Genomic DNA, 15,691 nt, shown 5'->3' with positions numbered 1-15,691 from the left:
CAGTGGCTTTTACCTGATCTCTTTGCAGTCTCACTGCAGTTCCTAAGGGGAAAAAGTAGTAACTTCATGCAAATGGAAAAGGCTAGTTTACTTGTTTGTGTACTTAGCAGAGGGACCTTAGCATCAGTTATTCTGGTTAGATAATGAAAGAATGCCAATTGTCACAAAACACCGTGCAGCAAATCCAGTGAAGTACCTGCTCTTGTCTGAGATTTTTAGAGTGCTTTTTGCCCCATTAAGTGCCTGTATCTGGTATTATTTTGTAATGGGATAATACTTTGTACGTTAAAGACATAACTGCAAAGCCAAATTCTCTTAATTGTATAGTGCAGCCATTTGAAAAGAATGGATTTTTTGTTTGTATTACCAATGAGCTTAAGAGCAGGGCTGCTCTCTGACAGCTGGAAGGAACGGACTGACAAGAACCTTGTGAAATTCCACAGGGAATAGTGCTAAAGTCCTGCACTTGGAGCAGACTAACACTCCTGTTGATTCAGGCTGAAGCCTGAGTGCCTGGGGGAGCAAGCAGCTTGCTGAGAAATTCCTGGGTGTTTTTGTGGACAGGAGGCTCAAAGTGAGCCAGCAATATGCATTGGTAAAGACAAAATGATGGGCAGTGCTATCAGAGGCACAGCCTGTAGATAGGGGAAAAGGATTGATATTCCCTTTGGTACTTGTTTTACCAACAAAAAGCGTTGATAAAATGGAGCAAGTTTAAATGGCTGTCAGGATGATCAGAGGCTGGAGCACTTCCTTGCGAGGGGAAACCAAGGGAGCTAGGCTTGTTCAGCTTGGAGCAGAGGCAGCTTCAGTGGATCTGAACAGCAGCACCTGGTACCTACAGCAAGATTGTCGAGGAGCCAAAGCCGGACTCTTTGCTTAAGTGTTTGACAGAGGAACATAAGACAGCAGTCATAAATTGAAAAAGGAAAGATTCTGTCTGGGATGTAGTGGTGGGGAAAAAAAAAAAAAAAGTTGAGCATGTGTGGACAATGAGCGGCACGTTCCAGTAGTTCAGACAGTTTGTGCAGTCTCTGTGCTTGTAGGTGTTAAAGACTCGGGTGGAAAAAGCCCTATGCAACCTGACCTGACCCCATAACTGACCTTCACAATGGTGGACTATGTACATATATATGCAGTCTTGGGCTGCATATATGTATGTCGCTCCAAAAGTAATGCATCCTATTTATTTCCATGAAAACAACAGATACCGTGAGCCCAGTAACACTGTTTGATAGTGCAAATTCTCAGCTACGAAACACTTCTTCAACATTGTCACCACCGTTAGCTCTGCATTTTTGTCAGTGATGAGCCTGCATGCCACGCTTGTAAGAACCTACACCAGCAGAAGCGACCCGCTATTGCCACTGCTGAAACACACCACCCACCGCCTCACTGTGCTCACAGCCACTGTTTGGTCTCCATGAATGTTCACAACTGTTGATGAATGCCAGTGGGTGCCATTTTTCCTGCATGGAGGAATTCAGTGCCACACCTTTTCTTTGTACGCACTTCTGCGTCAGATGCCGTTTTGTCAGACCGCCCCTCTGCTGCCATCTGTCACACGGCAGCAACATGCCAGGGAGAACTGGTGAGAAGGTTCAACCTTTACTGCCGTACCACCACCATCTGCCTCTGACACTGTGGGCTGATATCATAAAATAGGAGGCATTACTTTTGGAGCAGCCCCCATAAAATATGTAATCTATTTAAGGTATATGTATAACTCCAATTTCACTTGAAAATTTGCAGGTGATTTATTTATGTTGGCTGAAAATGGAGTTGCAAATGCACAAAAAATTGATAATTATTTTGGCAATCTTAAAACCTGTTCTCAAATTCCTTTGTCAAAATGGAGAGCGTTGCTTTTTTTCTTTCTGTTTACAGGACTGCGTTTAGCCAGTGTATCAAAATCCATAAACGTACTTGCCATGTCTTGAGTTAGCTCTGCTCTGAGAGCAGTGCCCTGGTTTCAGCCCAGACGCAGTTAATAGCGCACCAGTGTTTGGTTGGTGCTGAGTGACGGTTGCTGGAGGGGCAGAGCTGCTGCTGTGATGGCCCTGGACAGGAGCCGGGCTGCATTTCGAGCTGCACCAGGCCGCATACAGCCCAGGCTGCAGGTTGTACATGCCTGGGTTATAAGGAGATGAGCGATCCTTTCTGGTGTTCCCAGCTGACTGAAACCATGTATGGTATTCAATCAATCTGCAAATTCCTGCTTGGTACAGAGAAAAGAAGGGAACTGCTTTGGATTTCTGCAGCGGTGTAGCAAGTTTTTTCCCTCCAATAGACCAGAATGTTTTCTGTTAAAATGTCTCCATACCAAACTTGGTAACTGTGCTTTCTGTCTGTAAGAGAGGTGTTCTGTGCTTTCTGCAGAAGAACCCCAGTCCACATGAGAAATAACAAAAGCCATCTCTTGAGGTAGGTTGCCTTTGGCCGCCTTTGATGAGCAGGATTTGTTTGTTTGTTTTGAAATAAATAGGAGGCATTACTTTTGGAGCAGCCTGTGTATTCAACATGGACGTTGTTTCTTGTAAAGAATCAAAACTGTTATGATGTCAGAGGAGACCTGTTCTTAAAACATATGAAGAAACCAGACCATCTACTTTGTCATTTGAATGTTGCCTAAAAGGGGTGAGGGGACAAGGAAGTTTTGCTTTTTATTGCTAGGAGATAGTAGGCTTTATATCTTGTTTTTCAGAATGCAGTAGGACACACAGCACTCTCATTTTTCATTACCTGGGGCATTCAGTTCTTGGCTTTAAAAATAGATTTTTTTTTTTCATAGTTTATTACAAAAGTTATCCATCGTAAAAATACCTTGCAGAGGAGTGTGGAGTAATCTTCATCCTGCTATGCTCTCTGGATGTCTTCATCCACCTCTCCTTTTTTGAATGACCACGTTCTCTATGAGAATTTCCCTTGATTGGCTTTTACTTCCAGAGCAGTCAGGTGCTCAGCACCTTACCTGGAGCCAGCAAATGGAGCCCTCACAATACCGAAGCTGATATGTTGTCATACGATGTCATACCATGACATACGTTTGTGTTGTGAGCATATAGCAGAGGTGACGTCTCAGTTTCAGCATATAAAGCTCTCGTTGCCTACGTTTTACCATGTGTTTCTGACTCTGTAATCTGATAAATAGGATTGTTGGTGGTTTTTTTTTTGTTTTTTGGGTTTTTTTTCAGTAAGATGCTGTACTGTGAGGTAATGCTGTCTTTATTTATACTGATGTTGAAAAAGGTTTGAAGATGAGACCTTGAGGTGTAGCACCATCTTTGCAAAGGAGCTAGTGATTACTCTCTTAACAGTAACCAAACTCTGGAAGGTTACTGTCCATAAAGCAGAGGTACTCTCCTCAGTCACACGATTTGCACTGCAGTTATTCTGTATGGTACCACCCAGGAGATTACTAGAATGGAGGGTGAATACTGTGATTTATGCATTGCTGTGGGAAGAGATGGTACTCCACAGCCCGCATGCCCCACTGAATGCTGGAAGCATTAGCAAAATATGCCATGAGTTTTCATCTCACACAGAGGAAGCTGCTAGCAGTGGATCCCTGTGCAACATGCAAATGTTTGTAACTGCAGTGCTTGAAATTTGAGATGTTTACAGACGTTGCTGTTGTGTACTTTCAGGTGTTCTCTCTGATGTCTTCTCAGGAACTACAAATGTCATAAGCCCTATAATTTGTGATTGTTCAGGTGGTGATTGGACTGTAGCTTAATGGTCCTGGCCACTAACAGATAGCATACTGTTTTTGTTATAGCAGTAAGTATATATATATATATATATTTTTTAGTGAGACACATCCTTTTTTTTCCTTCCATTTTCACACTTTTTGACTCTTTGACGTGATATTTGACGTACAGAATAGGAAGCTTAATGGGTGCAGAGCCCAGAGATTATAGAATCTCACTGAGTGTGTATGTATATGCATATATATAGCATGAGTGAAAGGGAGCCAGGAAAGTGCTGGCTGGGCTACGCTGTGTTAATTCTGCATGTGGATCATGGTTCTGTACTTTCCCATAGACAGATGGTCTTAGAGTTGCAAGCCATCAGATAACTGGTGTCTGGAAAAAACAGCCACACGTGCACGGGCTCCTACAGAAGTGAGACCAGTGGGTTAAAATGTGACGTAGCTGATTCAAGTTGGCATTCTTGCTCAGTACCTGGATTTGTCTTAGAATGTATATATCTTAGTTAGCTTTGACCCATCTACGAAGAAGGAGCTAAGTGAATTTTGATAACTCATGGAACTTGGGAAACTTTTCTGTCTGTGGTTTTCAGTGCAGGGTTTTTTTGAGTAGGTAACTGAAACCTTCTGTCAGCAGGGATAGGCTGCTAAGAAAATATTAAGAAAAGCTGCTTCTTATTTATTTTTCATTCCATTTTTATTTATCTGTATGACCTTAACTTTTTTGGTTATGCATGCGCTTCAGAAACTTAAGTTTGATAGAAGAAAGTTAATTGCCTTCCCCCCTTTCCCTGCAAAGGAACTGTGTGTTGTGAGTAGGCACTATATGAAGGTATATAGCTAGAAGGTGGTGTTCCTGTGGGCTTGGCAGTCTGTGTGAAAACCTGAACTGTGTTGTATTAGTTCTCTCAGCTAGAATTTATATGAAAAGAAAGTGCTTTCTTGAACTTCCTATTTGACTAGTCTGGTCAAGTTTTATAGGCTGTATTGCTCAGAATGCATACATAGAATGTATACATATCACTGAGATGTTTTAATTGGCTGTTACTACTGGCAGTTTTTTGTATTGTCAGAGCCAATATTGTTAATAAAAAGGGAAAAGATTGATATTCATAGAATCATAGAATGGCTTAGGTTGGAGGTCATCTAATTCGATCCCCAGTGCCATGGGCAGGGTTGCCAGCCACTAGGTCATAGGACCCAGGGCCCCATCCAACCTGACCTTGAGCGCTTCCAGGGGTGGGGCATCCACTGCTTCTCTGGGCAGTGTGTTCCAGTGCCTCAGTACTTCCTGAGTTAACTTTAGATGTTAGGAAGAAATTCTTAATTTCCCATCTTTTAGTTTAAAGCCATTCCTCCTTGTTCTATCACTATCAGACCGTGCAGTAAGTCGGTTCCCCTCCTGATTATAAGCTCCGTTCAAGTACTGGAAGTCTGCAATGAGATCTCTTCAGAGTCTTCTTTTCTCCAAGCTAAACAAACCCAGCCTTTTTTCATCTGAGAGGTGCTCCAGCCCTCTGATCATCTTCATGGCCCTCATCTGGACCCGCTGCAGCAGCTCCGCATCTTTCTTGTGCTGGGGCCCCAGGTCTGGGCATGATACTCCAGATGGGGCCTCAGTGAAGGCAGAGCCAAGGGGGGCAATCACCTCCTTTATCCTGCTGGCCACCACTCTTATGATGCAGCCCACTAAAGAGCTGAACTTCCATGCTGGAGTGCACACTGCTGGCTCATGTCCAGGTTTTCATCCACCAGGACTCTAAGTCCTTCTCGGCAGGGCTGCTCTCAAGGAGTTCTTCTCCCATTCTGTTCTCGTAACTGGGATTGAAGGTACAACACCTTGCACTTGGCCTTGTTGAACCTCATTTTGTTCACGTGGGCCTATTTTTCAAGCCTGTCCAGGTCACCCTGGATGATTTAGTTATTTTCAGCAATCACATTTCAAGAGCTGTAGCCTGTATTTAAGTGATAAAAATCAGTACTCATTATATTGCTGCTATATTCCATCTTTGTTGTGTGATATAGAAGTGAGACATTGTTCTAAGGTTTTTCCTTGCGTTTTTTTTTAATGTAGAGAGCCACGTGGAAATTTTGAAAGTTTTAGTTGATTTTCATACTTAATCTTGGACTTAAAAAATAAATAAATAAATAAAAGTAAAAATTGATCACCACCTTGCCTCATGTTTTCCCTGTCAGGAGAAAGTTGATTCCCAGTATGCTCACGGGTTGCAGGAACTAGAATTTATTCGGGAACACAGTGACACAGAAGCTGCAAGATTATGTGTGGACCAGTGGTTAAAAATGCCAGGTAAGAATAGGAAAGATGAGATTTCAAATATGTAATAAGGAATCAAAGATTAATAGTAAATACATAGCAGGAGAAATAAACAATTATTTGGTTATGTTGAAAAGAGGTATCAGTGATACGGTTTTAAAGACACTGCTAATTCACTTAATATAATTTTTAAGGTTTCACTTAAGATTATTTCTAAGTGCTGCATTGCAGGATAGAACATCTGGTAGCTGCATTAAGCAGTACTGACATGGAGCTTGCAGGTGCCTTGTACACATAGCCAAATCTTAGAATATTAACTTTGCTAGAATGTGGCATTTGAAAGTTCTACATTAGCTTCCTCAAAAACTAATCTAGTGTTTTGTTGCTTAGGAAATTAAATATATGAAATGTAAAAGGCATTAAGGCAATGTTAGCTATTTCTACCAGCAAAGTTGTCAGAAAAATATTACTATTGTACTGTTGCTCAGGAAAATATGCGTATATAAGTATAACTTCTGTAAAAAATAAAAATAAAAAATAAATTTTTTTTTTAGATTTAGAAGAAATCTTTCCAGGTATTGAAGAGACAGATTCTTGAACTGAAAGAGGAGACTTCTTGTAGAATTGCATTACAGTCACTGCCAGCACGCTTTTAAGAATCATCTTACGGTGTTTTCTAAATGCTTTAGCGTTTGTGTTTTCTCTTTGTTTTTAAACCTTTATAATTGAGACCATGGTCAAGTGTTTTGTTTTATAACACAGGTCTCAAACCAGGCACTGTTAACAGTGGAAGAAGGGGTGTTTGTCAGAGAGCAGGTCAGACACAAGTCAACAGAAGTCCCATTTCTTGTCCTGTGATGCATTGCAACAGAAAGTTTGATAATGGACATCTGCTTCTAGGTCACCTGAAAAGGTGAGGACATATTACAAGAAATAATAGTGAAAGAGTATGTCTGAACTTAAAACATCTACATGGGATCTACTTTAAACTGCCTATGGTGACAAAATTCCATTTGGAGAGCAGTGTGTTGCAGATTTTATACAGGTGATGTAACTTACTGGTTTGAGGTTCTTCTGTTGTTGGCTGTTTTTTTTTGTTCTTGTTTTTTTTTTTTCCTTCAGTCAGAATTGTTCTCTCCCACTTCTTAAGCATTTTCAATATGTGGTTTTCTGAGAAACAGGATTTAAGTGCTCCATTTGTGTTACTTCTTTATCCAAACTTGAAAAAGAGGTAACATACTAAGTACATACGAGCTGTATAAAACTTGATAGTAGGATTAAAAAGATGCTCCAAATGAAGGGAAAGATGAGCAAAGAGTAGCTTTAGACCAGACATGTGTTCATAGATGATTATTGCTAGTTGTCACTCACTACATCTGCGGTCTATTCCAGCATACACTGTGTTTTGGCTAGTGTCAGTGTTCCAAGGTAGACAGTAAGGGGAGAAATAAAGAGAGTGCTGTGGTTAACCTCAGTAGGTAGCTAAGCACCACACAGTCACTTGCTTACCTGCCTCCTCACAGTGAGATTGGAAGGAAAATCAGAGATGTAGAAGAGAGCTGGGAGGAGCGGCTGACACACCAGAGGGCTGTGCTTGCCATTCAGTGAGACTTAGGCAGACTGGAAAGTTGTGTGGAGAGGAACCTTATGTGGTTCCTCCAGGGCAAGTGTAGAGTTCTATACCTGCGGTGCAATAACATGCATCAGTACAAGTTAGGGGCTGAGCTGGAAAGGAACTATGCAGAGAAGGACCCAGGTGTCCTGGTGGACAACAGGCTGACCACGAACCAGCAGTGTGTTCTTGTGGCCAAGGAGGCCAGTGGTATCCTGGGATGTGTTTAGAAAGTGTGGCTAGCAAGATGAGGGAGATGATTCTCCCTCTCTGTTCTGCCCTGGTGAGCCACATCTAGAGTCTTGTGTCCAGTTCTGGGCTCCTCAGTTAAGAGAGACAGGGAACTTTTAGAGAGGAGTCCAGAGGGGGGGCCCAAAGATGATTAGGGCCCTGGAATATCCCCTTTATGAGGAAAGGCTGAGAGACCTGGGACTGTTCAGCCTGGGGGAGAGAATACTGAGAGAGGATCTTTATCAATGCTTATGAACATCTGATGTTCAGGAGTCAAGTGGATTGAGCCAGTGACAGAACAAGGGGCAATGGGCACAAGGAAATTCCATCTGAACATGAGAAATAACTTCTTTAGTTTGAGGGTTACAGAGCACAGGAACAAGCTGCCAAAAGAGGTTGTGGATTCTTCTCTGGAGATACTCCAAAACGTGCCTTGTTGCTTTCCTGTGTAACCTACTCTAGGGAACTAGTTTAGCAGGGATGAGATGGTCTCCAGAAGGCCGTTCCAACGCCCATTCTGAGAGAGAAAACTCGGATTGCAGTGAATTGAGCTTACTAGGTAAAGCAAAAGCTGTGCTTGGAAGGCAAGGCAAAACAAGGAATTCATTCACTATCTCCCATCGGGAGAAAAATGTTCAGCCATTTCTAGGAAAGTGGGGCTCCATCACAGCTAGTGGTTACTTGGGAAGATAAATGCCGTAACTCTGAACGTCTTCCTCATCCTCCTTCATTTCCCTGGCTTTTACTGTGAAGCATGCCATGTGGAATGGACATCCTGTCGGCCAGTTGAGGTTGGCCGGTCCTGGTCCTGTTCCTTCCCTTATGCCAGCTACTTGCTGGCAGGGCAGCATGAGAAACTGAAAAGATCTTGATTCTGTAGGAGCACTTATTAGCAACAACTAGAACATCCCTGTGTTATCAACATAGTTTTGTTCGCAAGTCCAAAACATAGCTGCTGCATAGGGAATTAACTCTATCCCAGCCAAAACCAATACAGGCAAGTTTTAAAAAACAAACATAAAAGACACCAAATGAACAAATGAAAAAAAAACAAATACAGATTTGTAGGAAATGGAGGCTTTATTCTCTTACTCTTAAAAACAGTGTGATTCCTTTACCAGTAGATCACTATAACCGGTTAGCTGCAGAGAGAATCACTTTCATGTGGGATATTTCAACTGACAAAGCTAACGGTAGGCAGATTGAGGAATTTTGCAGTTCAGGCTGATTTAGCAGGTTTTTGTCCAGTAGATTCAAAAGACCTCATTTTTCCTATAAGAACATATATACGTATTTTTAAAACTGTCAATAGGGTACTAGTTTGTTAATTATTTCTTCCTCTCTAGGTTTGATCATTCTCCTTGTGACCCAACAGTCACATTACATGGACCCCCAAATAATGCTGTTGCCTGTGTGATATGCTGCCAAACATTTTCAACCTTTCAGCAGTACAGTGACCATCTTTTATCTAAGGCAAGACCATAAGGATAAGTAACTCAACTGACTGAACATAATAGAGGGTTATCAAGACATGTAATTATGCACTTTTTTCCCTTTTAGCCCTCTTCCTTTCACTTTCCATTGATTATTCTTCCAAATAGTTTTTTCTTATTCTGCAGCGTTTGAAATGCTTGGTGTATTCTGACAGTACTCCCATTAAGTCTGACCATTATTTTGTACTCTGTGGTGTACATCAAAGATGACTGTAGTTTTGTCTTGATCCTTTTATCCTTGTTGGTATTTTCAATAGATATTCCCCTTTATTTGTGTCTCCAAAACTATGAAAGATGAAGTCAAGAAATTAAGGTGAAATAAGAAGAGGTAAAGAGCAACAAAAAAGGATATTTTAAAAAAAAAAAAAGAGGCAACAGTTAGAAAAGAAACTTGAGTCAACTCAGATGCAGTTGTTTCTTTGCTGTCTTCAGTGTCTCCGTTGATACGTGTCTGATGCTACATGCTAGTTAACTTGCAGAAGGGAACAGGACAATCTAGCATTTGAGTTTTGATTTGAATATAAGCTAATAGAATTGCGGTTTTTGTTGTTCCCTACCTCCATTCTTTTCCCTTTTTTCTTTTATAATGTCGTCTGTCTTTCCCTTCAGCTCAGTCACAGATGCTCAGATGCTAACTTCAGAGTGCATGGTTTTATTTAAGCAGCCAGGTGCTGAATTGTGTAATGGGTCACCGTTTCAAAGTTTAGTGTTTTAATAACAAATATTGTTGTTTACCCACCTAGCCTGTTAAATTCAGGGGAAATATTAAATACTGTGAAAATCAGACTAATTTAAGGCAGTACCAGGAACTCCTGATACATTATCATATCTGACAAGCTTGACAGGTTGCATCGTAGTTTGTCTCTACTCTTTCTCCTCTTATTCCAAGTTGTGTGCCAGTGGTATGTCTGGAGGCGTTAGCAGGAGTTACAGGCAAGTTTGGTGAAAGGCACTGTCTCCTGTAGCTGGCAGAAGGATGGAATTGTTTTGGTGTGGAAGGAAGGGGGAGTAATCCTCAAGAAAGCGAAAACCTGTTGTGAAGATTCTTGAGGGAGACAGAAGAAGGGAAGAATAAGCAAAAAAAAAAAAAAAAAGTAAAATTGAAGGACTTTGTCCCTGGAAGCAGCGATTGAAGTTGAGGTAGAAGTTTGACCATTCCACTTGTGTCTCACAAGCTGAAGCACATAGCGTGAAAATAAACATACATGTGGTGGCTGAAAGTCTAAAAGTGAAAATATTGCCAATGAGGTGGAGAGGAATGGAAAGACATGAAAAGAAATGGGACTCCTTTGTTGATTCAGTGTTTCTTCTCATCAGATCATTTTATTTTCCAGCTTAATCAAAATGACGGACATGAAAAAGATCTCCCTCCACAACATATTCAGTGTTTTGCGTGCCCATGCTGCTTCCTCCTCTTCACCAAAAGAGATGAATGCTTGAATCATATGTCAGGAAAGAACCACTTCTCCCATCTTTCTAAATTGAATGGTGCGTTGCTACTAAGTGTACTTAGCATGCTCCTCATTCCTTCTGATAATTTATACTTAGTGTGATATGAATTATATTTTTCTGCTATGTAAAAAGCTTAAGGCTTTTAAGTTTGTTTAATAAATTCTTGTTTCTCTTTTAAGGCCTTGCATATTCTGTAAGATCTTAAAAAATTATTGAGTATGTGCCTTATAAACTTAAAAGCATCCCCTCTTACAGAACATTTAATCTTAGGTAAGTGGCTGAGACGTAGGTGGACTTGACTTTTTATTCAAGAAGCTGCCATGTTTTAGATAATTTAGCTTTCAGGATAAGCCTTATGTGATCGAAGGATCTGCAGAGTTTCTCATCTTCATATCGTATCTGTCACTTCTGCCCTCTCCCAGTGTGGCTGCAGGAAGTACACAGTAAGGATGGGCTTTGAGGATATTCCTATAAACTGAGATAGTACTGTCATCTTTGTGGAAATGTCTGTCAGCTGTGTTGTTTGGAGTTCTCATGTATATTGCTCATCTAATGTAGTTTTATTCCCAATTAGGATGCTAATTGTGAATTTGCTGACTTGGAGATGTATTGAAAATCAGGTTGTGGGTTTAAAAAAAAAATTACTGGTGACCTATTGCTTTGAAAAGATGAATAACACAAAATAGAGAGATGGATAGCACTTAAAGTCCCCTTTTTTTTCTTTTCCTTTGCATTGGTAGGTCTTCAGGATTAATGTTGTCAACAGGGGCTATGCTTGAAAGACTTAAACTTAAGCTATATCCTACTGGTCATTACATTTTACTAAGTAGAAGATTAAAATAACATTTGTAACGCTGTGCTTGGAAATGAGAGATGGTCCAAGTATGTAAGAACTTTTTAAATGAGTAGTGTCCATTTTTTTTTATTTTTTTCTTAAACACACTGTGGCTTTAAGCAAAAGTGTACGTAGTAGGAGTAGGTAGGTAGTGATAGATGGAGAGGCAGAAAGTCAGAAAGTTGGTAAAGAGCTGCCCAAGAGAGAGATCTGACCTGAACTTGTAGAAGGAGGGAAATCATCTATCGCTGAATATGAAAACCAAGATGCTAGTACATTCAAAAATAAGATTGTTACAGAATTTTAACAAATCAATGCAATTTTACGCAGCGCTTCCATTGCAGAAATGCTGGAGCTCAGCTGACAACACAGTAACTTCAGTTCTGAACCCTCTGACAAATAAGTACAATTGTAGAAATGTCTGAAAGCTGAAATACTATGAAAGAACTCTTAACGTGTGACTGTGCTTTCTGCCATTCTGTGTCATAGAAATGAAGGCTGGTGTTCCTCTACCTTTCCCATCCTATGCAAAGAAGCTGCTGATATCTCTCTGCAAAGAGGTTCCCTTCCAAGTGAAATGTATGTCCTGCTTACAGATACTACGCTCCCATATGGAATTAACAGCTCACTTCAGGTTTGTGAGAGGCAGCTGTCATTATAATGTGAACATGCGTAACTGATAACCAGCGTGTTTATATAACCGACACTGATGTGTTATGTTCCGGTGCTAATGAAATTCACAGGGCACCTAGGACCATCTGAATGTTGGCTTACTGGGTAGACTATCCAAAACAAAAACCCTCCTTTTCCACGTTTCTTACTCTCTCTTGATCCATAAAATCACTGGTCAATATTGTTGTTGTTGTTGTTGTTTTTTGTGACAGAGAACAACTGAACTTAATTGATCTCTGTTCCATTATTCTCAGTTTTCAGCATTTGATTTCTAAGATGTACTGCGTGAGCAACGTAGAGTATCAATCCAAGTGCTAGCGTTGGAAATGAATACCTAATTCTTTTTAAAATGCAGACTAGCTAGGCATTGCATATTTTTGTTGACAAGCTAGTAAGTCAGCTAAAGTAAACTCAGGGCACTACTTACACACACCGTTGTAGATACTGGCTAAAATTTCTAAGTATATCTGAAAGTTTAAAAATGTTTCTGATATACACCTTTATGATATATATATGTATATTTTTAATCCATACTAGAACACGTTGTCGTAATTCTGGCCCTATGGCAGTGTCCAAGAAGAGGATCTCTCAGATTGCAGAGATATTCAAAACAAAAGGTCACTGTGAGAACTGTGAGAAGCTGCTTGCTGATGAGAATCAGGTCATGCAGCATAAGCAAAGCACTAAGCATAACGTTAAAGTTCATACTACAATGGAAGAGTCTATCTTGATGTTCTGTCATATCAATGAAAAAAATAAAAATGCATCTCATCTGTGCCATACTGTGGATTGGTCAAGACCATTGCTTAAGAGACATTTGAGCTCGAATGAGTCAGCCAGTGAAAGTGAATTTACTCCTTCAAAACGGAAGAGTGATTTAAAAAAAAACAACGAAGGTCATGTCGGAAACCAAAGCCAAGGTAGTGCTTGCAAAGTGAAAGCCTGGTTTTGTGAATGCCTTCAGAAGTTTCTTACAGAAGAGTCAGTAGAAAAACACATTTTGTCAGCAAATAGGATCTGTCACAAATGTGCAGTATGTGGAAAGCTTGCTGAAAACTCAAGTATCATCCGCCTGCATATGAGCCGATTCCATGGAGGAGCACACTTGACTAACTTTCTTTACTGGTGCAGAGCGTGCTCTGTAGATCTCCTCAAAGAAGAGGATATCATGAGACATGTGACTGAGTTCCATGGGGGACATAGTTACTATTATGAGCAAGAAGCTCTGGAGGATGAACCTATGGCATCAGCTTCTGACACAGTGTACGTTTCTGAAGATGAAAGGAAAGATGCCATTCCTAGCCCTATGGAAATCTCTCCTGAAAAATGTCCTAATCTGGGAAAATGGCAATGCCACATTTGTGAGGAGATGTTTGAATCTGAAGACAGCGTTAAGCAGCATTGCATGTCCCTAGAAAGCCATGCATTTCACAGATATTGCTGTGGATTTTGCAAAAATCACTTTCGGAAAGTAGGAACACTGCAGCGACACTCCCAAGAGTGTCATAATGGGGAGATAAAAATTAAATACTTCTGTGGCCTTTGTGGCAATCTCTTTTTTGACACAGACAAAGAATTTCTAATCCATTATGAGGAGTCTCATAGCATGGACTATGTATTTGTGCCTGAGCGGGTGGAAATATCAATAAAAAAAGAAGATGACTTCCTCCCAGAAGAAAAAGGAGACTATTTAACCTGTGGTTGCCGGACAACTTATATATCCAAAGTGAACAGGAGGAATGATTCCATAAATTGTCAGAAAGCCATGCTGCAGGAAGGAAACTTATGGTTTCGCTGCTGCTTGTGTTCTGCAACTGCACAGAATTTTGCAGATTTGAACAGTCATCTCAACAGCCACACATCAGTGAAAAGTAAGCAAGAGATGTATGTTGTTAGATGTGCTGCATGCAACAAGAATTTTGACGATCTTCAGAGTGCACATCAGCACTATCACATGAAACACTGCTTCTTACAGAAACCTGATATATCAAGTTTTGCATCAGAACCAGAGAATGCAGTATTCAAGTTCACGGCAAGTGGGGCTTGCGTGGAAAAAAAAACCCATGAACTAAAATTTCATGCGAATCCATCCAAGACTCAGGGAAGACCAGAGTCTCCTCCCCTGCAGGGACCAATCCATGGAAAGAAAGGGAAAACTGAAAGTTCGGCATGCTCCAAAGAGCCTGGTGAGGGTTTGCAGAAATTAAAGGCTTTTTATATTAGAAAAATATCAGACTGTTTTAATGCTGATACAAGTATGTAATGTATCATTTGCCTGTATCTGGTCTATAAATCAGCTCAGAATTTATTTATTTTTATTGTCAAAGTTGCATTTTGAATACTTGAGATCTAAGTTCATTGCTATATACCTTTATGCGTGAAGTTTTAAAAAAAGAAAGCGGACAGATGAGAGTGCAAAGGCTCTCACATGTAATTTTTCAAATTACTTGAGAGTATAATTTGATGATAAAAGGAGAACAACAACTCAGGACCCCAGGTGGAGATTGAACTCCTAGAAATGTGAAGGCACAGTAGAATACACACACAAGTAAACTTACTTCCTTTGTATGCATAAATTGGTGAGGCTGGCAGTGCTTTCTATGTGGGCAGTCCTGTTATTACACCGTCTTTTCACTTGAGTTTAGCTTGCAAATATATCTCAGCTGAGAATTTCTCTTCACAGTATGTACTGGAATGGCTTTGCCTGAAGTGTCCATTTCTAATTTTTTTTAATTCATGTCACTTCCAAGAATGATATCAAGAATGCTAAAAGTGTACCTTCTGCATTCAGAAATTGGGAGTATTTTTTAATTACGTGCGGTGTCATAATACTTTTGATTAATGTACAGCAAAAAGTATGTTTCTGAACACTTTATGTGCTAATATGGTTTTAAGCAATTAAATGTCACAGATGTGCCATAGTAGAAAGTGCAGAGCTGAATGTTAATTATACTATTAAAGACATGATCAGTGTCTCAGTGAAGTAGCTCTCTGTGCCTACTATAAAACCATCTAGCTCTACAGCATCATACTGCTAGATTCTACTGTCTTTTATCGAATTTATGTATTACTAAAGGCCACTTCAATTGATTAAAAACAATGCTGAAACAATGTAGCCACTAAATAGGATAATGCTTTATGACTTTCAGCTTATGTAATAGTTTAATACATTAATTTTCCAAAATGTATCTGAATTAATGTATGTTTGTTGACCAGAAAGTTGAGTAAACTTAAAATGTTCCTGTTTATCTCATCGAAGACAGTGAACTCCCTGATCTTGACTACCTGAGTACCATGACTCACATTGTGTTGGTGGATCTGGACAACTGGGGAAGCTTATTCACACAGCTGCCAGCTAACCTGAACCAAGGAACATTTATCTGGGGCTTTCAAGGTAAAGTGGTCAAAGGAG

The 15,691-nt window shown here is 40.2% G+C and overlaps 1 protein-coding gene across 8 annotated transcripts in view; it reads left to right on the top strand.

Moving 5' to 3' along the window:
* The window catches only part of LOC110395841 (E3 SUMO-protein ligase ZNF451-like), a 42,100-nt gene that overhangs the window by 8,053 nt on the left and 18,356 nt on the right, over window positions 1–15,691 (top strand). For all 8 annotated transcript variants that reach the window (XM_021390772.1, XM_021390775.1, XM_021390773.1 and 5 more), the window contains exons 5-11: window positions 5,906–6,017; window positions 6,747–6,897; window positions 9,174–9,300; window positions 10,655–10,808; window positions 12,097–12,241; window positions 12,817–14,465; window positions 15,539–15,673. In XM_021390772.1, coding sequence (XP_021246447.1) covers window positions 5,906–6,017; window positions 6,747–6,897; window positions 9,174–9,300; window positions 10,655–10,808; window positions 12,097–12,241; window positions 12,817–14,465; window positions 15,539–15,673 — 2,473 coding nt within the window. The remainder of the gene's footprint in view (window positions 1–5,905; window positions 6,018–6,746; window positions 6,898–9,173; window positions 9,301–10,654; window positions 10,809–12,096; window positions 12,242–12,816; window positions 14,466–15,538; window positions 15,674–15,691) is intronic.

The sequence above is a fragment of the Numida meleagris genome, chromosome 3 (assembly GCF_002078875.1).
Source record: "Numida meleagris isolate 19003 breed g44 Domestic line chromosome 3, NumMel1.0, whole genome shotgun sequence".
In the NCBI taxonomy this organism is placed as follows: Eukaryota; Metazoa; Chordata; class Aves; order Galliformes; family Numididae; genus Numida; species Numida meleagris.
This window is presented reverse-complemented; position numbering and strand designations above follow the sequence as displayed.